Source organism: Microtus pennsylvanicus, chromosome 1 (assembly GCF_037038515.1).
Source record: "Microtus pennsylvanicus isolate mMicPen1 chromosome 1, mMicPen1.hap1, whole genome shotgun sequence".
NCBI lineage: Eukaryota > Metazoa > Chordata > Mammalia > Rodentia > Cricetidae > Microtus > Microtus pennsylvanicus.
This window is the reverse complement of record NC_134579.1, coordinates 74,393,596-74,419,217: the sequence shown is the minus strand read 5'-3', so window position 1 is coordinate 74,419,217 and position 25,622 is coordinate 74,393,596. Positions and strand designations below refer to the sequence as shown.

General features: G+C 38.7%; 1 protein-coding gene across 1 annotated transcript; it reads right to left on the bottom strand.

The window, feature by feature from the left end:
- Positions 1 to 1,017: 1,017 nt before the first annotated feature.
- Positions 1,018 to 24,060, bottom strand: Lamp3 (lysosomal associated membrane protein 3). The gene is made up of 6 exons (XM_075955904.1): positions 24,012 to 24,060; positions 18,269 to 18,963; positions 17,267 to 17,395; positions 14,935 to 14,992; positions 11,883 to 12,053; positions 1,018 to 1,151 (listed from the first exon to the last, which is right to left on the bottom strand). Exons 1-6 carry the CDS (start codon positions 24,058 to 24,060, stop codon positions 1,018 to 1,020), a joined length of 1,236 nt encoding a protein of 411 aa, XP_075812019.1.
- Between the last annotated feature and the right edge of the window lie 1,562 nt (positions 24,061 to 25,622).

Here is a 25,622-nt window from a genome sequence, read left to right as displayed (position 1 = left end):
AGCACATTTACTAAAGTGAGGAACTGACTCATGTCTTATAGGGTCCCACAGTCTCCAAGGGAGCCAAAGATTTGTTAAAGGCAGGCACTTTCATTATCTGCAGTCTTCCTTTCATCTACCCAATGATTATTTTAGACAAATCCTTTCTCCTGTAGAAATAAAGCATAAAGCAGATATGGGTACAAAACGTTTTGGCAGAACTTGTGTCATTCTGTTTTGACCAGATGTACAGAGGAGATCACAGCAGCCCTACATGAGTTCCAGTTCTCATCTTGTTTTCTGATGAATGGATGAAGGAAGAAAAAAAGAGTCCAGTGCAAGTGGTTGGTGGCAGATTTTATTTTCTATAAATTATGAAGATTAAAGAAAATTTCTTAGGGTAACATGCGTATTGTTTAACTAAGAGCTGGAATGATTGATGCTTTATTTTTATGTCTACAGACAGCTAATTCTTAGTCTCTATTAATTCTGAAGCAAGAATCATGAAGAAAAAATAAGTGTCTTTCATGTAAAAAAAAACCAAGCAATATGGGATATGTTGTTATTTTTGATAACTAAAAACAATAAAATGGGAAGGGAGGTAAGTATCAAGTCAGACACACATTCATCAAATCAATACAGAGGGTAAGAAAACCCAGTGAAATATTTTTCAATGAAAATGTTAATGCTAAAATGGATTTCTCTAGGCAAACACAGGTAGGACTAATTAAAATCAATTATTTTGGTTTATAATTTCTAAATACCTGCCACTTGTACATTATGTTAATTCAATGTATCTCACATATTCATTTGAATTGCTAAAATTTTCCTACAAAACCTAGAAAATACTTTTAAATATCTTTCTTAATCTTTCATGAGATGAACAAAAATATTCATAATTGATATGCTGCTTCAATTTTAATCACTAATCACTCACTGATTTTAGTAGATCGTAGCAAATAAGAGAAGCCTCCAAAATACTGGAAATAACGGATTTTTTTTCTAAGCTCCACTATTCTGATTTCCTTTGGTTATAAATTAGATTCTCTGGTATCCCATTGACTGATGCCTTTGCCGGATTTTGTAGAAAGCCAGACCCACAACACAGAGGACGACCACGATGGCCCCGACCACAGGAAGCACAACTGTGTAGTCAGACAGACACTCATCCACTACAAGAGAAAACAAATACAACAGAGCAGGTAAGATTGGGTGATGATGTCACAGGAGGCTGCAGACAGGAATTTAAAATAAATAGATGAATTAAAAAATATATTTTATGAGTAGTACTTTATAATAATGGACTAAAACTCTTATCGCACAAGTCAGTCCTGCCTCTGTCTGTGGTCCCCCTTTATCTATAATAAACCTTCTCCGCCATCAAACCTAAGAGCAGTCATGTTCTCCTTTTTATTTCATTTTTGAATTCAACTAAGAGAGAACTTGGTACCACAAAGTGCACGACTGTTGTGACAGACCTGGGCCATGTTGTTTGGGTAGAGGAGTGTGGAAAAAGTTGGTACTTTGTGCTATAAAATCCATTGATATTCAGAGATTAATGGGATGTTCTGGGAACTGGAAAGAGAATCAGAAAGCAATACAGATGACAGAAGCCTGGCTTGTGAAGTTTTGGATGGAAGCAAAACATCTCTTGGGAACATGACATGAAAATCTGAATTAAGAATTTGTAGTTCTGGTTAGCTGGAGATGAAAAATTAATTGTGATTAACAAGAAAACAGGACCACTAAGGAGAAAACTTTCCTTTCCTGGGATAATCTGTAGTGGTCTAAAGAATCATCAGTGATAAAAAAAAAAGAGAGATAGAGAGAAGTATCATTTAAGTAAAATGTTTTGGGAGTATTTATTCAGGGTCAGCACACAAAATCTGTGATCGAGAGCAGGCCAAGGCTGTACCTTGTGCTGGCATCCAAACTTAAAAACATAAAATAGTCTTCTAAGTATCAAAGTTTTGGGGAATAACTAACTAATATCTAATTTAATTAAGAATCACTCATTGATGTGGGATCCATCCCTAACACTATACAGTTAGTTAAGAACCTGCGACCAAGTAGATCATGTACCTAGGGGAAAACCAAATACTACTGTTCTGCTAGAGTAATACAGAAATAAAATTACTCCTAGCAACATTCTGTTATAGTCATAGATAAGGGTCTTGCTCAGTCATCATCAGAGAAGCTTCTTCCTGCAGTAGATAGGAGAAAATAGAGAGACCCACAAGTGGAAAATATGGAGAGAATATGGAGAGAGAGAGAAAGAGAGAGAGAGAGAGAGAGAGAGAGAGAGAGAGAGAGAGAGAGAGAGACCTTGGAACTATGTAGAAAAAGAGAAATGGAAATATAGTAAGTGCTACAGGGACGAATGATGCCAAGGACACAATGTCTTCTTGACAGAACAGAACTGATGCACACATGAACTCACAGAGACTGTGGCAGCATGCACAGGGCCTGCGCAGGTCCAAGCCAAATGGGGTCGCAGCACTGAGAGAAGAAGGGGACATATGCCTCCACAAGCCTCCTCCTCCAAGAAACTAGCTCCAATTGCTTGTGAAGGGAAAATCAGTTATCTCTAATGGAGTCTTACAAGGTATACAAACCACTCTTAAGGGAAGGCCTCATGCCCAGCAGTAGATGACCAATACAAAGTAACTCAAAGGCATTTCAGAGGTTTTATTTTTTGTTATTCTTTACCTTAAAGGTAGGTCTTTGTGCATATATAGCACACACCTTATGATTTTATGGTTTATGGTTTTATAGATTTCTATATGTGCAAATTTTTGTATCTCTGCATCTATGAGTTTCTTGTGCTTTTTCTTTAACTCTTTTTCTTCTGTTTGTTTTTTGTTTTGTTTTGTTTTGCCCTGTTCCAGTGTATTTGTCTTTATTTAATCTGGTTTTATTTTATTATTACTATTTTAGATACCTGGTTGTTTTGTTATGAAAGAGAGAAGGGATATGGATTTAGGTGTGAGAGGAGGTGGAAATAAATGTCTAGGAAGAGTTGGATGAGGAGGAATCATAACCAAATTATAGTGTATAAGAAGATATTTTCAATAGAAAATTAGAAACTAAAAACAATGTCTATGGATGATGTTTTTGAAGACATGAAGGAATCATGGACAGCAGCTTGGCATTGGCAACATGTGGTAAAGTCACTGTCTCTGAAGAGGGCCCAGCAAAGGCTGTTGATGAAGGTACAGTCCAGTTGTCATGCACACATCAACATTTTAGAGATGCTTGGATGACCACCAAGGACAATAGCATCTGAGGAGTAGAGCCAACCTGACCCAATGACACATTCTATGTGTGCTTTGGTACACACCCATTAGAGTGCAGAACATGATGTGATTAAGACATCTGGCATTGATCTTCACACTATTCGACTTTTGTTTCTCTTTGATATGATTGTGATTCTGCCCTGACTCTTTCCTCCTGGACTAAGAAGGTATGTAAGTTACTTTTTTGGAGCCCAAAGTAAAGATATTTTGGAGTTTTAGAGAAATTTCAAATAGTTTCTCTGAAATTTCTACAGACTAGGTTTTTTTAGAGATGATTTGAACTTCTAAAGAAACAATAAATTCTTTAAAGACACTGAGCTTTTAAGGTGCTTGAATTTTTTAAGCCTCTGGGACTTTGGAAAGTTGGTATCTTTTATCATCTCATTAGATACTGGAAAGTATTCAACAAAATCCAACACCCTTTTATGATAAAGGTCTTAGAGTGATCTGGGAAACATGGAACTTATCTAAACATAATAAATACAATATACAGCAAGTCAACATTCAACACCAAATTAAATGAAGAGAAACTCAAAGAGATGACATTAATATCAGAAACAAGACAAGGTTGTCTACTCCCTCCATATCTATTCATCATAGTACTTGAAGTTCTAGTTAGAGCAATAAGATAATAAAAGGAGATCAAAGGGACATGGATTGAAAAAGAAGTAAAAATTTTATCTATTTTCAGATGATAAGATAGTATATATAATTGACCCCCAAAATCCTATGAGAGAACTCCTACAACTGAAAAACACTTTCAATAATGTAGCAGGATACAAGATCTTCTCAAAAAATCTCCTATGTACAAATGATAACAGGCCGAGAAAGAATTCAGAGAAATATCACTGTAGTGATATTTCATCTGTATATTAATAAATAAAGCTTGCCTTAACTTCAGAGAGTAAAACAGTGGAACTGAACTTACAGACCGGGCATCACACACCTTTAATACCAGTAGACACACTAATTTGCTATAGAAATCAGGCAGTAGTGGTGCACACCTTTAATCCCAGCACTAGAGAAGACTATAAGATGGGAGGAGACATCTCTTACACACAGTCTCATTCTGAGATTTCTGAAGTCAGGATCACCATCCCGACTGAGGTAGAGGTAAGAGCCAGTGGCCGGCTGTTTTGCTTTTCTGGCCTTCATGTTGAATCCTAATTTCTGTCTCTGGGTTTTTATTAACCATGCTACACATCACCCCTTCCAATAGTCACAAATAACATAAAATATCTTGTAATACTAACCAAAGAAGTGTAAAACCTGTATTAAAAGAACTTAAAGTCTTTGAAAAAAGAAATTGAACACAATATCAGCAAATGGAAAGATATCCCATCCTCTTGGATAGGTAGGACCAACATAATAAAAATGACATTCTTACAAAAAAAATCTATAGATTCAGCGTAATTCCTTTCAAAATCCCAAGACAATTCTTTACAGACCTTGAAAACAATGCTCAACTTCATATGGGAAAAAAAAACAGGATAGCCAAAACAATTCTGTACAATAAAGGAACTTCCAGAGGCATCATCATCCCTGACTTTAAGCTCTACTATAGAGCTATAACAATGAAAACAGACTGATATTGGTATCAAAACAGACAGGTAGACCAATGAAATCAAATCAAGGACCCTAATATTAGTCCACACACCTATGAACAACTGATTTTTGACCAAGAAGTTAAAATTATACAATGGAGAAAAGAAAGCTTCTTCAACAAATGATGCTGGCATACCTGGTTGTTAGCATGTAGAAGAACAAAGAGAGATCCATGTCTATCCCTATGCACAAAACTTAAGTCCAAATGGATCCAAGACCTCAACATAAATCCAGTCCCACTGAACCTCATAGAAGAGAAAGTAGAAAGTAGCCTTCAGTGCATGGGCACAGGAAACAACTTCCTAAATAAACATCAGCAGCACAAACACTGAGAGCAACAGTTAATAAATGGGACCTTTTAAGACTGAGAAGCTTCTGTAAGTCAAAGGACATGGTCAATAAGACAAAATGGCAGTCTAAAGAATGGGGAAGATCTTCACCAACCCCACATTGGACAAAGATTGATCTCTAAAATATATAAAGAACTCAAGAAACTAGACATTAAAATAGCCAAATAATCCAATTTTAAAATGGAGTATAGTTCCAAATGGAAATTTTTGACAGAAGCATCTCAAACGGCCAGAAGATACTAAAGGAATCGCTCAACATCCTTAGCCAACCTAGAAATGTAAATTAAAAAAAACTCTGAGATACTGTCTTACAGCAATCAGAATGGCTAAGATCAAAAACACCATTGACAGCTTATGCTGAAGAGGATGCCAAGTAAGAGGAACACTCCTCCATTGCTGGTGTGGGAGGAAAAACTTGTACAGCCACTTTGGAAATCAGTGTGGAAGTTTCTCCAAAGATTGGGTATTATTCTACATCAAGACCCAGTAATACCACTCTTTGGCATATACCCAAAGGATGCACAATCATGTCACAAGGACATTGTTCAACCATATTCATAGTAGCATTATTTGTAATAGCCAGAACCTGGAAGCAACCTAGATGCCCCTCAACCAAAGAATGGATAAAGAAAGTGTGGTAAATATACACAATGGAGTAGTACTCAGTGGTTAAATAAAAATGCCATCTTGAAATTTGCTTGCAAATAGATGGAACTAGAAAAAACATCCTGGGTGAAGTAACCCAGACCCAGAAAGACAAATACGGTATGTACTCACTTCTAAGTGGTTATTAGACATAAAGCAAAGGGTAACCAGCCTATAGTTCATGACTCCAGAGAGCAATGTAACAAGGAGAACCCTAAAAGAGACATACATGGACCCCCTTGGAAAGGAAAATAGACAAATTCTCCTGAGAAAATTGGGAGCAGGTGGGGGAGGGAAGGCAGACAGGGATGGGGAAGGTAGAAGGGGAAGAAGGAGGAGGAGAACATAAGGGAATGAGAGTGTTAAGATGGGGAAAGAACGGGGGAGCAAGGAAAGAGACATGTAGGAGCCATAACGGGACTAGGGAGAAACTTGGCACTAGGGAAATTGCCAGAAATCCACAAGGATGACACCAACTAAGGCCCTAAGCAATAGTGGAGAGGGTGCTAAACTGGTGTTCCCCTGTAATCAAATTAATGACTACCGTAATTGTCATCATAGAACCTTTATCGAGCAACTAATGGAAGCATATACAGATATTCACAGCTAAGCTCTGGACTGGGGTTCTGGAGACCAGTCAGAAATGGGTTATATTTAATCATTTTCTTGGACTTAAGATGTTCCATAGAAACCCCAAAACAACCCAGGCTATTGCTAAGGCTACTGTTGGTTGTGGTTGTTTGAATAGAATGGCCCCCATTGGCTCATACATTCGAATGCTTTGTCACCAAGAAGTGGTATTACTTGAAAGGATTAGAAGGGTTGAAGATGTGGCCTAATAGGGATAGATGTGGCCTTATTGGAGGATGTATGTCATTAAAAGTGGGCTCTGAGATTCAGAAGTCCATGCTAGGCTCAGCACTCAAACACACACACACACACACACACACACACACACACACACACACACACTTTCTCTGTGTCCCTCTCTGTCTCTCTCTGTGTTTTTCTCTGTCTCTCTGTGTTTACAGTTCAGGATATACCTCTCAGCTACTTCTCTAGCACCATGCCTGCCTGCCATCATTATCTCTGCCATGATGATAATGAACTAAGCCTCTGAAACTGTAAGTAAGCCCCCAAACTAAACACTTCCTTTATAAGAGATATCTTGGCCACAGTGTCTCTTCACAACAATAAAAAGTGACTACAACAGTGGCCTCCAAAAACCGAGAGGCATAAAATCATAAAAAAATGGAGTAGACAAAGCCCTAAATAGACATCTCTTGCCACCAAGTGAAACCTCCAATTCCAGGAATGGATTACCCAGAACCTTCACTCCTACAGATTAATATTCATAATACTGGAAGGTGTTCTACATGCTACCAAGGGAAAAAGGCAAACACCAACCCAGTTACACACCCTTCTATCTACAAGAGTGACCTGATTGCAAGACATACTAGTGCAATGGTGGCACAAAACTTGTGGGAGTGAACAAACACTATCTGATTTGAGTTAAGGCTATGAGAAGGATCCCATCCTCAGTGTTACATGGGTAGCCGAGAACCTGAGATTAGATATCCCAGGAACCTAAGGAAAAAAAATACTACCATTCTGCCAAAATAACATGACAATAAAATGACTTCTTGTGGCTTTCTTCTATACCCATTGATCCATGCCTTGCTTTGCCATCATCAGAAATGCTTCTTTCTGCTGCAGGTGGAAATGAATATAGAGATCGACAGCCAGACAATATGCAAAGAATGAAAAACCTGGGTAAACCTTGCCCTAAAAGAGATGCCGCCATCAAATCCCTCCCCTCGGGACTCAGGGAACTCTGCAAAAGAGGAAGCAGAAAGAATGGAAGAGTCATAAGGGATGGAGAGCACAGATGAACCAAGGCAGATCATTATAGCTGTGCATATGAACTCATGGAGACTGAGACAACATGCACAGGGACTGCAAGGGCCTGAACCATATGGTGTCCTAGAACTGAAAGGAGGAGGGAACATACTCCCATCCTTAAGCCAGAAAACATCTCCAGTCAAAAGCCACTTGCAAATAAAACTTAGATTTTTTTCACTGGGGAAACAAACCACTCTTAAGGATAGGCTTGATGTCCAGGAGTAAATGACCAACAGAAAATGAACTCAACATCTTTGGGGGTCCTTTGCTTCATTATATAAATTAGAAATGATTTTTAACCTTACAGGTCCTTTGTGTATATATTACAGCTTCCAGTTGCAGGTTTTTTATGGGATTCTTATGTATGTGTGTCTGTGTCTATACATGTTTCTTATGCCTTTTTTGTGGCTCTTTGTCTTGTTTGTTTTGTCATATTCTGATTTGCTTGATTTTGGTTTCTCTTGTTGTATCATTCCATAGTATATCATATTATAGTATATTATTATTCCTTAGATGCCTATTTCTTTTTTAAAGAGAGAGGGAAAAGGTTTGGATCTGGAAGGGAGGAGTAAGGAAGTGAAACTGGGAGGATTAGAGGGAGAAGAAACCATAAACAGAATATATCATATGAAAAAAATCTATTTCCAACTAAATAAAAAATAATGAATCTAATGCCACCCAACATATTAATCTTTGTTCTTAGTTCCTAGAACTGTGAAAACATAAACTTCTGTTTCTTAAGGCATCCAGGCTGAGGCACTTTGCTATGTCATGCCTAGCAAAGCAATAACCCTACCTCATTCCTTAGCTTCAATGTAGTCTTATATTTTCTGCAGTGGTTCTACCAGTGGCCATGCACTTTGTTTACATTTTGTTCACACTTAAGCATGTCAATCAAAAAATTCAATTTTCTTGGATAATATGTGAGTGACTTATACTAGTTATCACCATTGTACTGGAACTCTGTCAATGAATTCCTTGAGGTTTCGGAATCTATTCGTTTTTAAATGGCCTGGGAACTAACTATGGGCTTGAGTTATCCTGATGTTTGGAATGACTCACAGCTCACTTCCTCCCATCCCTATGTTTGCTCTTTCTATTTTCTATCCTTGGTTTGAAAAGGAAGACTATGAAGCAAATGACTCTTCCTTATTCCAGACAGAAGGAGGCACCAACAGAATTCTGTCCACTTGTTGAAAGTTTTGTCGAGTGGGTGTATGTATAGTGAATGAGAAGAGGGAGACAGAGTTAGGAGCTTGCATCAGCTGACCCTCCACTCTGTACTGAAGAAATTAAGCAAAACTGTGAGAAATGAACACATCCAAGTATTGGTATACTAGCTATTCAAATAAAGCCCCTACTCGTTACGGCTACCAGAAAGTTTGTTTAAGTTAACATGGAGAACAGTTTATGATGCTGGGGATAGATAACAGAAGTCTATCAGCTGAAAGAACTTGTTGAAGATGGTAGAAATGAAGATTACAATTTTACAAAACACCTCATTGCTCTATTCTTCGTGTTAAGTTCTGCCTCTTGTTCCCATTTGGTGCAGATACCACTTCCACAAAGTAGATTAAAGTCTAATGTGGTTGTTCTTTAAGATGACTAGTTGCCCTGCGGATCCACACCTCCCACTCTGGTCTGCAGAGCTTTAGAAGGGCCCTTGACATTGCGTAGCTGGAGCCTAAAGAAAAAGTGTTTGACCGAGGACAAATGAGGTCACGTCTCTCCAAGCCAAGTGTGTGCTATTACCTGAATCACTTAGGAGAAAGCCAGGCCCTCACATTTACTTTTTCATCAACACCTCCTGTTTTAGAAGGAAATGGGTGTTTCTGAGTACTCTGGGTATGTTTAGGGGCTCTTCAGGCTCTCTTGAGTCTTCCAGATGCTTCCCTCAGCCACTCAAAACTGTGGAAAGAGCTAAGACACTTTCAGGAACACGTGCATTTCATAAATGAGCAGTAATCATGGAATAGTTGCCAAATTGCATGAACTTCCTGCTCAAAATAATGGGAGAAAATATGAAAAATATAGAAAATTTCCCTTCTTTGATCCACCCCTCACTATCAGCATTGTGTTAATCTTGTTCTCTTTGAGTGTTTATGGTCCTTGCACATATATTTTTTAAATTCCATTCACATAGTAGCTTTTTTAAAGAATAGTTGTTTCTGGTAAAAAAATGTAGTGTTTACAGAATGGCATTTATTTTTCCAGTTGAGCATTATTTAAAATAATGAATTACAAAATCTAGGAATGAGGACTTGGAGCTAAAGCAGTGACTAAAAGAGAATTCTTTTGGTGACAGAACAGTAGGGTGTGAAAGTTTAGTGAAAAGGGGAAGCAAAGAAAGAGTAAAGAAGCATTACTCTCTTGCCCAGGGTCTCTTGAATTGATGATGATTTTTTTCCCTTTGATGATGTTTTCTTTCTCTTATACATCTGCCTGTGAGCAGTAGTAATGGTATCCAGACATGGGAAAAGTTTTATCCACCAGACCTTTCCTGCTTCACAGAGGTTCTTCACAAGTAAACAAGCAAGTATCTACCTTATGCTGAAGCCACATGATTAGTGTTAGAGATTTTTTCAAATTTTCATGGTGAATTTGCAAAGAAATAAATATTTCCTAGATGTCAGACCCTCTAAGACCAGCTTTCCACAGCTTAGCTGTAGTGATGCTTACTTACATGAACCCTATGGCAATGGCACCAAGTAGAAGCAGAAACTCAAAGACTGGAGAAAACCTTCAAAGACACAGGATCCAACACAAACAACACCTGAATTCTTTATTTGCCTAATAAGAAGACTTTTTTTCTAGACACATTTTTAGTTTTAGAAAGGAGCCCAAAGTAAAATTCATATCAGAACTTCACACAGAGCCTCTATTCACAATGCTTGAAAAATAATTTACAATGTTTTTTGAGTTCCTCTAGGAAAATTATTTTAGGTGGTTTATGATCTTTCTGGTCAGATGTAGAAGTCCTAATAACACTGTTCTCAGACATGAAAAACGGTTGTGATTTGAATAAGAATGGCTCCCATGGGCTCATATATTTGAATGTTTAGTCATTGGCTCATGGCTCTGTTTGAGAAGGACTAAAAGGATTAGAGATGGGGCCTTACTGGAGAAGATATGCCTTATTGGGGTGGGTGTGGCCTTGGAGAATGTACATCACTGAGGGTAGTCTTTGAGGCTTCAAAAGTCCATGGGAATTCCAAGTTCTCTCTCTTTCTCTCTCGGCTGCCTATGGATCAGGTTGTAAAGCTCTCAGTTCGAGGGCCATGCCTACTGTGTGCCTCCATACTCCACATTACGATGATAATGGACTAACCCTCTGAAACAGTTAAATGCCTTCTTTTATGAGTTGTTGTGGTCTGGTGTCTCTTCACAGCAGAACAGTGACTAAGACAAGAGCTTTTCTAAAAAGTGGCTTGCCTTGCGCTGGCCTTCATCTAAGCGCTAGTTTTTACCCCTTGAAGTACCAGGCAAGTTCTGTGTAGTAGTTCAAAAGCAAAGAAAAAGTCAGGTATGAACTAAACTGGCTATGAAGAAATGTCCAATGAAATGTCTTATATTCCAGAAAAAGGTACCCCAACAGAATTTATTTCTTTCTTGAATGTGGAAAAATGCATCCTGTTTTATCCTTTCTGCAGGTGTGAAGAATCTATTATGAAATTTTAAAGAAAAAAATCTCTTAGTGAAGATGTTTAAAGTGTTCTCTAAACATGCTGGAGTTATTTAGCCTTTAACAGCATTTACAAGAGGTGCCCACAGTGCCCTCCCTTTGTGTGTGTGTGTGTGTGTGTGTGTGTGTGTGTGTGTGTGTGTGTGTGTGTGTGTGTTTAAATGAGTAAGAATGTTACAGCAGTTAAGAGTCATCCTACTGAAGTAAGGTAGTGGACATGCATTTAGTTTTGTGTGTGCCATATCTATACCATATTTATATCATATATGGCATATATACTATATACTAACACAACTCTTAGAGCTTCACAGGGTTATTATCTTATAATAAGTCATGTGCTCTGGTCTCTTAGAAGCTTCAGAATAAACATACCTTGGAACCAACCCTGGGTTTCTAAGGGCTGCTTAAGGATGGTTAACTTACCATTTCCAAAGCCGTCTCCTTCAAAATCAAAGGCTTGGAGACGGATGTTCATTGTTTTCATTTGAAGCTGAGCTGACAGTTGGATGCTCTGCTCACTCACACACTTGAAGGAGTGCCCAACTACTGTCTCAAACAGCATCATAGTATGTTTCATGCCCTGGTAAGTCTTCTCTGAGGAAAAAAAAATAAAATGTGATATATTCAAGAATCCTGACACTATCAATTGAGTTCCAGGTGCTACTGGCCTGCTAATGTATTGCTATACGTTAGTCACCTTCCTTTGGGTGGTGTGCCCTTGGAGTTCTGCCATCTTTGCTTCATGAAAACAACATTCTAGGTACGCAAGCTTTTTCTGTAGCCCTGGTTGGAATTTATGTGAAGTGTTGGCAAGAGTGAACTGAGTACTTTTCCTCTGGATTCCTTCACATTGTTGGAGACAGAGCTGTCACTTCCTGAGGCTATAGAGAGTTTCCTAAAAACTTTAGAAAGAGGAGTAAGATTGTTTTAACACATATAGTGCATGAGAGTGAGCCAGAACAAACACAGACAAGTCCACAAATGGAGTATCTGCGTACTGTGAGACTCGATCAGTCCAGGAGGGAAGCTGCACCCATCCTTGGAAATGTATCCCACTCCTTCTGTTTGCTGTCCAGGAAAGGGACCTGATCATTATGTCAGTATACCCTTTCCAAAAAGGTTGTTAAGGCAGATGGGGCTAAGCATATGCCAAACTTCATTTGCTCCAGTCGGCACTTACCAAGCACTCTTCTAATCATGCTGTGCCTTCATGAATGACAAAAATATTTCACGGGCCAGAGTGCCAAAGCGTCTTGTCTGTTTGCCAGTTACAGTAGGGAATAATCTCACAAAAATTAACAAGTTGGGGGAAAAAATGAAGTTAACAAGCTGTCCTGAGACGATGTACTAAATTATCTGTTTATACTATACTGCTGCATCATGGGATGTCCATCTGTAGCTTTCTTTACATATGACCTGCCTATCCATATATCATCTGTCTGTCTCTCCTGGGTAGCCTATTGCTGCCATCCATCAGTACTGTAGTGATAATGAATTATGTTACTAATACTAGCACCAGCACCACACTGACATGAAAACCATCATTACAGCATCTACTGTTCCACATGCTAATAATGCTGAGCCCTTGATCATATGAACCTAGAATTGTTTCCCCATCTGTTAGCCTCAATGCTAATTTCTACTCTAATATTTCTTTCCCACATTCCTTGAGAGTTGACCACCCTCCCACTGGCTAAAACTGGTCCATCCCTAGTGATAACATTAAGCAATTTCTAATGGCACTCATAATACTTATTCTCTAGCTTAGATGAGGCAGGTGTAAGTTAACACATCTGGTAATCAGTTGTAACATTTTTATTTACATTTAACTAGCATAACTGACAAAATTCTCTTGAGTAACTACATAAAATATAACAAATGGTTTAAATAGACTTTGCCAACATGGTTTCATTTCTTAGCAAATTTCATTAGTGAGAGATCATTAATTAATAATGTTTAAACCAATCAGATGATACCACTTTGAAAAGAAGAAAAAAATCCAAAGCCAGTAACTGGCATAGTAGAGTAGCTCTATACAAATGTGTATCTAAGGCTAGACTTTCTGGGGAGGTAACTGAGGCCTTCTGTAGATTTGTTAGATTTATTTAGGAGCATTATCTCTCTAAATGTGAACATTGGTAAAAAATTTTTAGACATGCTCCACTATGGGTAATTTTCCATGAGAGAACTAAAGGGAACTTTTGGAAGTGCAAATTTGATACCCCATTTCCTTAACCCAAATCCGCTCATAATATATTTATATACTTTAGAATAAAATCTCAAGTCATTAGCTTACCTGCCCTGGGCTGTACATCCCTGGGACCTCATCTGCTGTACATTCACTCTCTAGGGCACATTAGTATCCTGCTATTCCTAAGCTGCTGTGGTGGTTTGACTAAGAATGTCCCCTATGAGCTCAGATAAATGGAATATTTTGTCTTTAGTTGGTATCACTGCTTGTGGGTGTGGCCTTGGGGAAAGTACATCACTCTGGTTGGTCTTAGAGTTTTCAAAAATTCTGAATTTTCAGAAACTTTCTCTCTCTCTCTCTCTCTCTCTCTCTCTCTCTCTCTCTCTCTCTCTCTCCTCTCATTTTTCTACCTTGGCTTACAGATTAAGATGTAAGTTCTCTGTTTTTCTGTTTCTTGCCCCATGCCCCAGTCACCGTGCCTAACTGCTGCCCTGCTTTTTTGCCATGATGCTGATGCTAATGAACTCTTATGTCTTTGGAAAAATTAGCCAAATAAATCCTTCCTTCTTTAAGTTACCTTAGCCATAAAGCTTCACTGCAGCAGTGGAAAAGTAATGAATACAGCTACCTTAGCAAGCTCACTCCTGAAGACTCAGGCCTCTTTCACTATTGTCATCTGGAAAAGCTGCCTCAAACCAGGCATCCACATATGGAGATAATGGAGAGACTGTGATCAAACCTCATATCTTTTAAAGAAGTGTCTCTTCTCTGGAGGCTTCCCAAAGGGCACACAAAATAGTTCTCCATCCTCTGACATTCTGGTTTGGGTTTCTCCCTAGGATTCATTACCACATAAGAATGTAGTTTAACATAGCTCTGTATGGTACACTTCCTTCTGGAATGCAAACTTCACTCTGACAGAATCTTATCAGTTTGGATAATTATGACTCCTTGGTGCCTAACACAGACAGAGCATGGTACCTAGCTATCTCATATTTTTGTAGACTAATATGCATTTCAGAGTACGGAATAAATTGCACTCCAACAAGAAATCAGTTTAAAGGATACTGAACTTGCAATTTCCAAAAATAAGTCGCCAATATAATCTAGACCACCATCCTCCATGATCAGATAACCTGAGGTACATATATGTTGTAAATTCTCCCAAAGCTTTATTTTATTATAGACTATTTTCTTGTTGTTTAAGAAAAAAAAAACAGCATCAAAGTGTATCGGCGTCAATGACATAAGCAAAGCAAAGTGATATGCTCATTGCTGTCTTACCTGTATTTGAGATAGTCAAATAGGCTCCTACTTCACTGACATAATATGACGTTTCTTCCTGTAAAATAGCAGTGTGTTAAACTTTGGAGAATCTCAGTTTTAATATCTCTAATCTTGGCTATTAAGTCCTTGATATGAGGGCTAGAGCATATATTTGTGCTAGTCATAATTATATTTGAAAAATTCAACAAAAGTCAACATATTACACAATATATGAAAATAGGTAATGAATGATTCCTGGATCTAGGTTTCTCTATTTCTTATTTGTTGCTAGAGCCTGAAACTAAAATTCCACCAGAAGAATTTCAGTGTTTTCAAGTTTCCAAAATGCAAACAGGCAAATAGGCAAAATGAAAGGCAGTAGGAATGGTTAATGAGGATGAAGGGGCTTAACTCAGACTACCCATGCTCAAGAATACATTGGGTGGAATTTGAGGGCTTCATCAATCCTCTGGAGAAAATAAAACAAACAAAATTTTATATGCATTTCCCTGGGTAGAATGTCAATCAGTCTAGAGAGTTAAATAGATTCGTGTTTTCAGATTAAATTGACCACCAAAAATGAGAAGACTACAATTTCCTGGAATCCACATCTTAGTCCCACATTTTATGTGGGGAGTTTCATTTTGAGTAAAAAAAAAAAAACACAATATCCCTACAATCTTTTGAAAGACTGGAGGCACAGAATGCTCAAGCAAATTTAATTTGGGAATGAAGGAGTCAATTTAAAATTAAATTTGTGTATCTGTTTGGTGATGAGAATTAAATCCAGGGTCTCATGTATAATAAGTGTGTACTCTACCACTGAGCTAAGTCATTAAGCCCTTTCTATTTTTCAAAGTTGGTGATTCATATTGCTATTACCAGAAAGGGGTAACAATAATGATAGTATAACCAAAATCAGAATATAAAATAAAATTACTTTCAAAAGTTTCACATTTATACATGAAATAAATTAAATAATTATAAATACATTGTAGTTCATATCCCTGTTTGCTAAACCCAAACCAAAATGAACTTGTCTTTAACATCCCCTCCATGTCAGACATTGTACAAGGCAGAAGTACTCCATCTCATCAGTCTTAGAGGCAAATAGAACCACACACTTGGGCCATCTATATACTTCAGGGGAAAGTATCTGTGGCCCAAGTCCTGTCTAGGTTGCTTTTATGTATCATCTATTCATATTATTCCTTACCTGGGATTTATTTCAGCATAAAAGAGACCTTTACTTCTGCATTCGTAGCCCAGGCTATAAGACCCCTGGCCTGAGCTGGCTGTAGTGGAACACACCTTTAATCCCAGCATTTCAGAAGCAGAGGAAGGCAGATCTCTAGGAATTTGAGGCCAATATGATCTACATAGTGAATTCCAGGCCAGTCGGGGCTACATAGTAAGAGTCTATCTCAACCCCTTACAAAAAAAAGTACTCTACTATACAGCAAAAGTAAAAAGAGGCACTATTGAAGGGTTTTAAGTTTGGGAATATGGTGGATGCTGTGTTTATAAAAGTCACAGTAACTTGTCTCATAATTTCCATTTTCCAGATTAAGAAATATCCCCCAAGTATATGCACATGCAGTTGGTACGGACTCCATAGTGGCATAAGTTCCTCTGGACAGTGGCATGACCACGTGTATTTGTTTGGCCTTCCCCCCAGATATCTGTCCATGGTAATTTATTCAATATAATAGGCAGCAGTTGAATATTCACCATGTTGTCTGCAATGCATATGCTCTTATAGAAATGATCCCTTTTCTCATTTTTAAGTAATAAAATAGAAGTTAAACAGATTAAGGTCACCTGCTTACTGCCACAAAGCTAATCAGTGACAACGTCAAATTTACAGCTGACTCTGCCCTTAACGCCCAAGCCTTTTCCACTCCAATTGATGTCTCTATTTCCTGTTAGGAAAACTCAGAGCCTTTCTAGTCTCTGGGGATTAGAAAGAACCCATTTTGGTATTTGCTGTTGGTTTTAGAATAACCCCATTTATCTGGTGTCCATTGGGAATTTCCAGAAATCTTTTCATCCTTGAGTAATCTGCAAAGGGCACTGGTGACTAGACCCCCAATAAAGCTAAGGCTCTCCTGAGAGGAACTGAAATCCTTCTTGTACTTTTCAGAGGAGACTGAAGAAGAAGGCAAACACGATGTCAACACTTCCTTCCTTTCCCTCTCAAGCTCCTTATTCTTATCTGAAAAGATTTCAAGAGATTTTTGTGTTCTTCTGCCAGGTCCTAGCTTGAAATTTAGAGCTGAAGTACTGGCACTAGAATGAGGAGAGGTCAAGCCATGCGAGAGCCAGTCAGTGGGATGAAATTCATGCTCACCTTAATAAATGTGACATTCACTGATCCACCTTGGAAATCCAAGAAAAGGTTGGACTTTTGGGAGCCACATTTCCCAGATGCGTGGGTTAGTCTGGGGTCAATGTTGAAGTGTCTCTGAGTTGCAAAATCCTAAACCAAATAAGATAGATCCATTCAGTAAGAGAGCAGGGGAAAAAACCTCAAGCCAAGTCAGAGACCCAGAAGTTCAAGCTACTAAATGAGTAATAAATAAATGAATATTCATTTGAGACCCACACATTCCCCTGGTGGATGGCACCCTCTTACTTCCAAGCATGTGCTTAAAAGATTTCTTAGAAGAAATTCTTTCATGATAAGGACATCTAATGAGTAACTCATAGGAGGTAAATTGTATGGAATTCCGTTTTTGTTCAGTTCAATGTATTGAAAAGTGATAGAAGGGGGAGTTTGTATTCTAAAGTACTTTGGCCTCAAATACAGACATGTGAGTTTTCTCTGGATAAAAAGAAAATAATTTATGATGGTTCCTTCGTAAGTAAAATGTTTTGTATAACCTCTTTCCCTAATGTTCTTGTTAACTTGGATTTTTGTATTGATGTCTCAGTGGACTGGAACCATGGAGAACATCAGATTCCAACATTTCATGTCAGAAAGGAATTGAGGCTGGGAAGACATGCAGAGGGACAAGGCCAGGCTGTGATTGTCATTCAGCTTCCCTAATATTAGCAATGCTGGCTCCAAGTAAGAAGTATCCATACTGAAGTTCTCTTTGCCTTCTCTAGTTTACTCTTCTTTTGGAACGCATTCCTTTATGATAGAGAACACTGGAAAGATGAACCCACAGCTAGGTACCTGTCTCACCTAAAGAAGTGGAAGTGATGTAGAGAACTGCTCTTCTCTGCCTTGTAAAAGCTGCACTTCAAGGGGTGTGCCACCACTACCCAGCAAGAACTGCTCATTCTCAAGAAAACAGCTCCAGTCAGACTTTGAAGATAGCGTTATCTTCCTATGACCTCAACTTACCGTATCATTTTCTTGAACAATCAGCGCTAGTCCCATCTCTGCTTTTATACAAAGCCTGCTTCCATTTAGGACTTCATACATTCCAGTTTTAGCTGGTGACAACTGGGTTGCAAGAGTGGGCCCAGGAACTTCGGGGGCAGTGGAGATTGGTAAGCTGTCCTTGTGTGTAGGTACTGATGTTCCTGAGACATAGGTGAGTGGAGTTGGCTTCTCGTTGGTTGTGCTTTTGTGTGAAGCTGTGAAAAATGTTTGGGGGAGGATAATCTGACCACCAAGCTGTGTAGTTCTCCCAGTTATATGGTTGACAGTAGATATACTAGCTCCAGTTGTATGAATTGGTAAATGTGCAATTGATCTAGGGCCAATGGTACCTTCCGTAGATGAAGCAGTCACGATTGAGTTACTAGGTCTGACTAAGGTGTCATTAACTGGGCTGCTGGGTATAAGACCTTTTGTGGTTACTGGAATTACTGCTTTGATTGTTCTGTGAGCTGTATTTTCAGAGGTGGAGGTTTCAGCAGCTAATTGAATGTGATCATCCCTTGATCTTGCTACTAATGTTACATGACCTGTTTCATTAGTCAGCTGTAGAAGAGGTTTTGCTGTGGTCTGTTTTGTTGCTGTTAAAGTATATTGAAGATACCCTCTGATTTTTGGAAGGTCTTTTTCTCTTATTTGATGGCCATGTAAAATTACTGCAAATTAAGAAAGCAAAAATGTTATAAGCACTGGACAAATGCTTACAAGGTCCCTCCTCCATTCCCATTGTAATGCGCTCATAAGCAAACCAGTATTCACAGTTTCACATTTGGGGAAAACTTCCAAAAGTTGCAACAATGAAGTGAAGAACACCAAAGACTCTAGTGCCAGGCCATCATTGTAATATTTTTGTTTGCACATGTGTTTTTTATAAGTTTATGACTGTATTCCACGCATTCTTCATGTAATCCCTTCATCTGCATAGGTTTTGGTACCAATGAACACCAAAGTGATAATGTTCAACTGTGAAACCAAAAGGAAGTCATAAAATGGCCTGTAATAAACAGTGGCTGTGATTATTTTATAGCCTGAGGCAGCAATAGAGATTTATATGGTTTGAGATTGTTCATGGAATCATGTAATTCCAAGTTGAAATAAGTCTCACAACCTATTTAGTTCCAACCATAATTTGATAGATAAATTGTGACTAATCGATATATATTTATGCAATCTATGCTTAATTTCTGTCAATGATGAGAGAATATTTTCTCACAAGATAGTCCCTTTTGTATTATTTTTTCTAAATATAGACCAACTTCTATTAATTTTTTGAGCAATCAGGTCTTTATTAACTAAGAAAAAAGTCAAGGTGTAATAGCTCTGGTTCTTCTTGTTTTGGTTTAAGTGTTAGCTCTTCAGAGTGCCTTCCCTTTTTCTTCCTTATATAAAATGACTCCATCACCATGGTTCTCCCTCTGGTGATATGGTCATTGTTTCAGCTTCACCTATCACATCTGTACTCACATATGGGGAAAGTATCCAGATATTTACTCATCACGTTGACAGTAGGCTGTAGAATTCCTTCCTTAAAAAAAAATGTTCACTTGCTAGTTCATTTGTTGGTTATGCATCTCAGTCACTAGATTAAAAGCCTAAAGTTGAGAGCTGTGTGCATAGTTTACCACAAGTGCCTGCGCATAAAAGGTGTTCAGGAGCTATGGGCTGGATGAGTGAGTAAAGGAGGGTGCTAGTGTTAGAGATGTTCTAGAGTTGTTATAATGCTCAAACAAGTTTGTTTCTTTGAAACCCTTCAGGACCATTGAGTATATAGTGACTGCTGTTGACACAAATTCTCTCCAAGAATATCTTTTAAGGAGCTTAAGACCTCTGTCTCTCTTTCTTCCAGATTCTATCTTTGCTTCTTTGTAAGTATATATAAACCCAGAGAAGTAGACAAAATTCTGAGACTGGCCCTTGGAAACTTTTTGATATGATGCGCTAGGAAACAGCTTTGTCCCTTCAAACTTCTTGGTCTTACTGCATTTACTCAGACATTTGCAGGAGCTGTAGTAGTTGACTCTGGGCTGAGACATGGGAAAAGATGCAAAGAGAAGAAACATAACTTTACCCTGGTATTTATTTATGAGTTTATAACAGTCAATATAGTCTATAAGAATCTTTAGGTCTTCTTCTTCTTCCATTCAATACATTTTAAGTGTCTAATTTTTCTATATTAATAGGTAACAACAAAACCTCGGCACTTATGCTACTGAGGATCAAATCCAAGGCTTTGTATATGCTAGGCAAGCACTTTACTACTGAGCTATATTCCATACCCATAACACTCTCCAATTACTGGACTCATTCTACATGGTGGCTTCAAACAAAAGATGCTTCCTCATCTTCTCACAGAAACATTTGCTCAACCATGTTCACTGTTGCTCTATTCATAATAATAAGAAATTTTAAACAACCTAGATGTCCCTCAACAGAATAATGGTTAAAGAAAACATGGTACACTTACAAAATTCAGCAGTTTAAAAAAATTAAATTTACAGGTAAACGGATATAACTAGAAAAAAAATAAAACATACTGCATGAGGAATCCTAGACCCAAACAATCCAAGCTATTGTCAAGACTAGCAGTTTCTAAGCTTGTGAAAACTCATGGACTCTGGACTTTGGGAGCCTGCATGGGATGGGCCTAGGCACTCACTCTGCATGTGTGAGGCCATTGTGTAGCTTGGTCTGACTGTGAGGTTTTGAGCAGTGAGATCATGCCCTGTCCCTGGAGTGCTTAGCTGGCTTTTGGGAACATGTTCCCCATGCTGGATTACCTCACACAGCAGGGATAGAGCAGGGGGAGGAGCTTGGTCCTGCCTAAACTTGATGTACCATGTTTGGTTAACACCCATGGGAGGCCTGACCCTTTCTAAATGAAAATAGAGGAGAAGTGGATGGTGAGGCAGTCATATGGGAGGCTGGGGGTGGGGGCAGGAGAAGAAGAGGAAGGGGAGACTGGTCAGTTGAGAAAATAAATGAAAAAAATTTCCTTTAAAAAAGACTTGAGTTTTTTCCTCTCTATAAACTGACAACAAGGCCTCATTGCTGAAGACAAAACCTACACAACTCATTGAACATGGAGAAATCAAGCTAGTGCATACATAGAACCATCACCCCATGGGCTAGCGTCTTTGGTACAGGACACTACTCTGCATACTAAATTTAAAAAGAAACATGAACATTGATCCAGCCACAAACTCTTAGATCAACAATGTTGTCCTGCCTGAAATATATATAGGGCAATGGTGGCACAAAGCTCATATGCAGGAGTAATGAACCAAATCTTATTTGACTTAAGACCAACTCCATGAGATGGAACCCATACCCAACACTGTTTGGGTGACCAAGACCCAGATAATAGACAGCATAGGAACCTAGAGTAAAATCAAATACTACTGTTCTAACAAAAAGGCAATAAAAATGACTTCTAATAACATTCTGCTCTACCCTTAGATCTGTTCCTTGCTCAAACATCCTTAGAAAAGCTTCTTCCTGCAGCAGAGGGGAACAAATACAGAGACCCACAGCCAGACTATGCAGAGTGAGACACCTTGGAACACCCAACCCTAATTTGCTTCCATCAAACCCCTTCCCTCAGGTATCAGAAAGTCCTGTGAAAGAGGAGGTAGCAAGAGTATAAGAACAGGAAGGGATTAAGGGCAACAAAAAAACAAGGCCCTCTAAATCAGCACAAGCAAAGCTCATATGAACTCAGAAACTGAAGCAGCATGCAGAGGGCCTGCATGGGTCTATACCGGACCTTTGGCTAAGTATTATGGCTTCAAGTTTAGTTGTTTTATTGGATTCCTGAGTATGCAAATAAGTGGATTCCTAGTTTTTGCATCTTCTCTCGGGCTTTTTTCCTTCTGTTGATTTATTTTGTCCAACTTTGCTGTGGTAGTTTTCTCTAATTATATTATATTTATATTTTTAAATGAATGAGTGAATGAATGAATGAAAACCTAATCCCTAGGGTAAAGATTAAGGACTGAACTGTTATTTATACTTGCTGGAAAAAAAGAAAAGAACTTTTCTCCTCTAGAGTGATATTGGATATATCAACCACTCCAAGACAGGCCTCACATTCAGAAGCAGTTGACCAACATATCATGCAATGCACAAATTTTTACTGTGCTTATATTTGGTTACAGTTTGGAGAGGTTATTGTTGTTTTTATTGTTTAGCTTTTCTTTTGGGGTGTGGTTTTATTTTGTTTACTTGTTTTGTGAGCTGTTGTATTGGGGTTTTGTTTGTGTTTTAAGAAAGAACTTAAAGTTGTGTAGGTAAGGTGGGGAGATGATCTGGAATAACTTTGGAGAGGGGATGACTATGATCAAAATACAATTAAATTTAAAAATTGTTTTAAATAATAAAAAAGTGATGGCACCCAATCTCAAAAAGAAAAAGCATCTATCCCTCATGTAAGGACTAGCCAATAATGTATACACTTAAGCAAACAAATGTATGTGTGCGTTCAGTATAACACTGAGAAAAAAGGACATGAAACGGTAGTTAAAAAGGCAAACTTTTACTAATGTGTCCACAGAACAAAAGATGGGAAGGTGCTGCCTCCAAAACTCAGCCTCTTCTTCCTCAGCAATGAAACCTTGACTGTAAGCTGAGCCTGAGTTCTGTGGCGTAAAGAACCCTTCATCCTACTTCCTCTTCTAGCTGGGTGAGAGTATGTTCATAGGCAGCAATTTTTGCTTTTTATATTAGCTTAAAACAATAAGTTGTGGAAGTTTTTTTTCATGGTGCTAGTGACTGGATCCAATGCTAAGCCAATACTATCATTGCCCTAGATCCCCAAATCAAGTCACTTTATTTATGTATTTCTGAGAACATGAAAATATAATCCTGAAAGAATGCCACAAAGAAAACTATGTGTGTTAAGGCAGCTACCATGAAGTTTCACGTAGCTTCCATAACATCCGTGCAATATCTAAAGCCCCTGTGTCCTCCACTAGAGCATCTCAGCAGTGCAGTGTAGACTGTGTCGGTGGTCTCACAAGCTAAATTCCATGGTTCTGGAAGGAATTGGAAATTAGTTGGTACAGCAGAACAGAACAACAACCCAATAGAACTCAATATCTTGGGTATAAAATACTCAGGGGAGAGTAGGTACTTAAGACAGCCAGTAATTATTCTAAGCTTGGCCTCCCAGGCAACCTTTCTGAGTTGGTTGTACAATAACAATATTTTAATAACCTTTTATTTGCCTGAATTTACACTTTCTGAATTGCTGTAACTGGTCAGATGTATTTTTGAATGTCACGGTTTATGTAAACAGCAGTCACATTTTTTAAAAAAAATAGAGAATGTAGTATGTGACTAGAAAACAGCTCCGATTGCTAAGCCCTGGTTCAGTTATCCTAGATTAAGGTGATTTTTATAAACTCACATTGATCTATAATATCCAAACTAATGTGGGTGTCTAAGACAATGTCTTCTGGTGTTGATATCCATTCTAGTTCACAGAAATTCTACTCAAATCACAAAGGCCCTTGGGAAAAAGAGAAGGTGGTCCCTGCCTGAACACACTAACCACTTTTAAATGTCATCACAATAAATACCTGAAGGAACAGAAACCATATCTATAGCCCTTCCTGCCTCACTTCAGGTCCACGGCACAGACAACCATTTGGATTTAAAATAACTAGATAAAGCATGGCCACCACAGAAAATGGGCTATGTCACTTACCATCCAGGGACAGGAAGAGCATGGCCACGGCAGAGAGCTGCCCAGGCATGGCAGGCGAGCTTGGCTGAGCACAGCGGAACCTTCTGAACTGCAGGAATGGAATCGGTTTCAGAGCAGTGCACAGAACAGTAGGAACATCAAACTCCCCGTCCTTTGTCCACTTGTGGCAGAGACGCTGACCTCACTCACATGAAGAGCAGTAGCTAAGGATCCTGCTGCACGGTGAGGGAAACCGCAGGCAGCTCACAGTGGCAAAGTAAACACTTGCCTCTTCCTGGAGTGTTTGTGGAGGTGAAGGTGTAGGTGGGGACTGGCGAGGGTGAAGGGCGGCAGAAATCATTTCTCCGAAAAAGGTGGCAGATCTGTGGCAGCTCCTTGCCTAAGACTTTGCTCTCCTCTTTATGTAAGACCTTGAGGACATTCCTGTAAGCCCTTGTCAGCCAGTTCTTCAGGCACAAGGTTGAGCAGCAGTTCTAGAACGCTGTCTCTGAGTATGATGCATGCCAGTGTGGTGTTCACAGCTGCCTCACTTGGAACCTTGTGGGAACTAGGGACATGGGGAGTTGAATCTGGCTCAGGCCGTTCATCAGATGAATTACTCTGGTTACTTTTTGTTGCGTGTATACTGATATGAAAAGATAGAAAAACACATTGATGTTTTCGCACAATGTTAGGATCTGTTGGATAACACATGGGTTTGATGGTAGCTAACTGCCAGGTATTTCTGCTATGCTTGGGTTCTTTATTCCAATCTTGATTTTTAATATTAAATCAGATCACTCACACTGCCATGCCTCATAGAGAGACAGAGAGAGAGAGAGACAGAGACAGAGAACTTCAGAATACCTATGAAAAGCTAAGAGGTCACAACAGAATTAAAGAATTTTTGGAAATGATTTTCTTCCTATTTTAATCTGCTCTATATATTTATTATTAAAAACTAAAATGGCAAAATTTCCTTTATTGAATATTTCTGAAAACTAGAAAAATCCAATGATACACTCTATTTTTTAATCTCCTAACCAAATTACCCTAAATTCTATTTATATTCTTTCACGTTCATGTATTTCATCTCAGATTTGAGGCTTCTAAAGTCACAAAATAATTAAGACTCACCTGTGCTTCGTTGCATCAAATTAAAACAAGAAGTTAAATTGAAGTCATATGCATTCAAACTGCCTATTCCATACAGATCACTGGGGATAAATCGGGAAGCAAGCCCAGCACCGGAGAAATGAACGATATCAGAGAACTCACACAGACTATTCAAAATGACTGCTATACTGTTTAATATTTTTTTAAAAAGCTTTCGCATTTGTTGCCTGGCATCAGCAGCAGTAAATGACAGTGTGGGATTTAGGTCTACATTGACTTTGTCCTTTCTCCTTCATTTGCATTCTCAGAAGGATCCCATGCACGATACAGGCAAACGCTCGGGTGCATCATCTGAACAGAACCCTCCTTTCCTCATTTGGGTCTCCACTAAGGCCAGCACTTCTTTGTTTGCTGTCAACCCACATAAATCTTTTCAACTTTGCTATAGGATCATTTTGCAATGTCAGAAATTTCCTGACCCTGTCCCTGGGAAAGACACCTTTAACCTCCCACAGG

Bases quoted from the DNA above. Each gene is read 5' to 3' on its own strand.
- Lamp3 (XM_075955904.1), bottom strand. From the start codon at position 24,060: ATGCCTGGGCAGCTCTCTGCCGTGGCCATGCTCTTCCTGTCCCTGGAT. The intron at 17,396-18,268 runs GTAAGTTGAGGT...TATTTGGTTTAG, and splicing joins TTGTTCAAGAAAATGATACG to GATTTTGCAACTCAGAGACA. The intron at 1,152-11,882 runs GTAAGTTAACCA...TTTCTCTTGTAG, and splicing joins AGGAGACGGCTTTGGAAATG to TGGATGAGTGTCTGTCTGAC.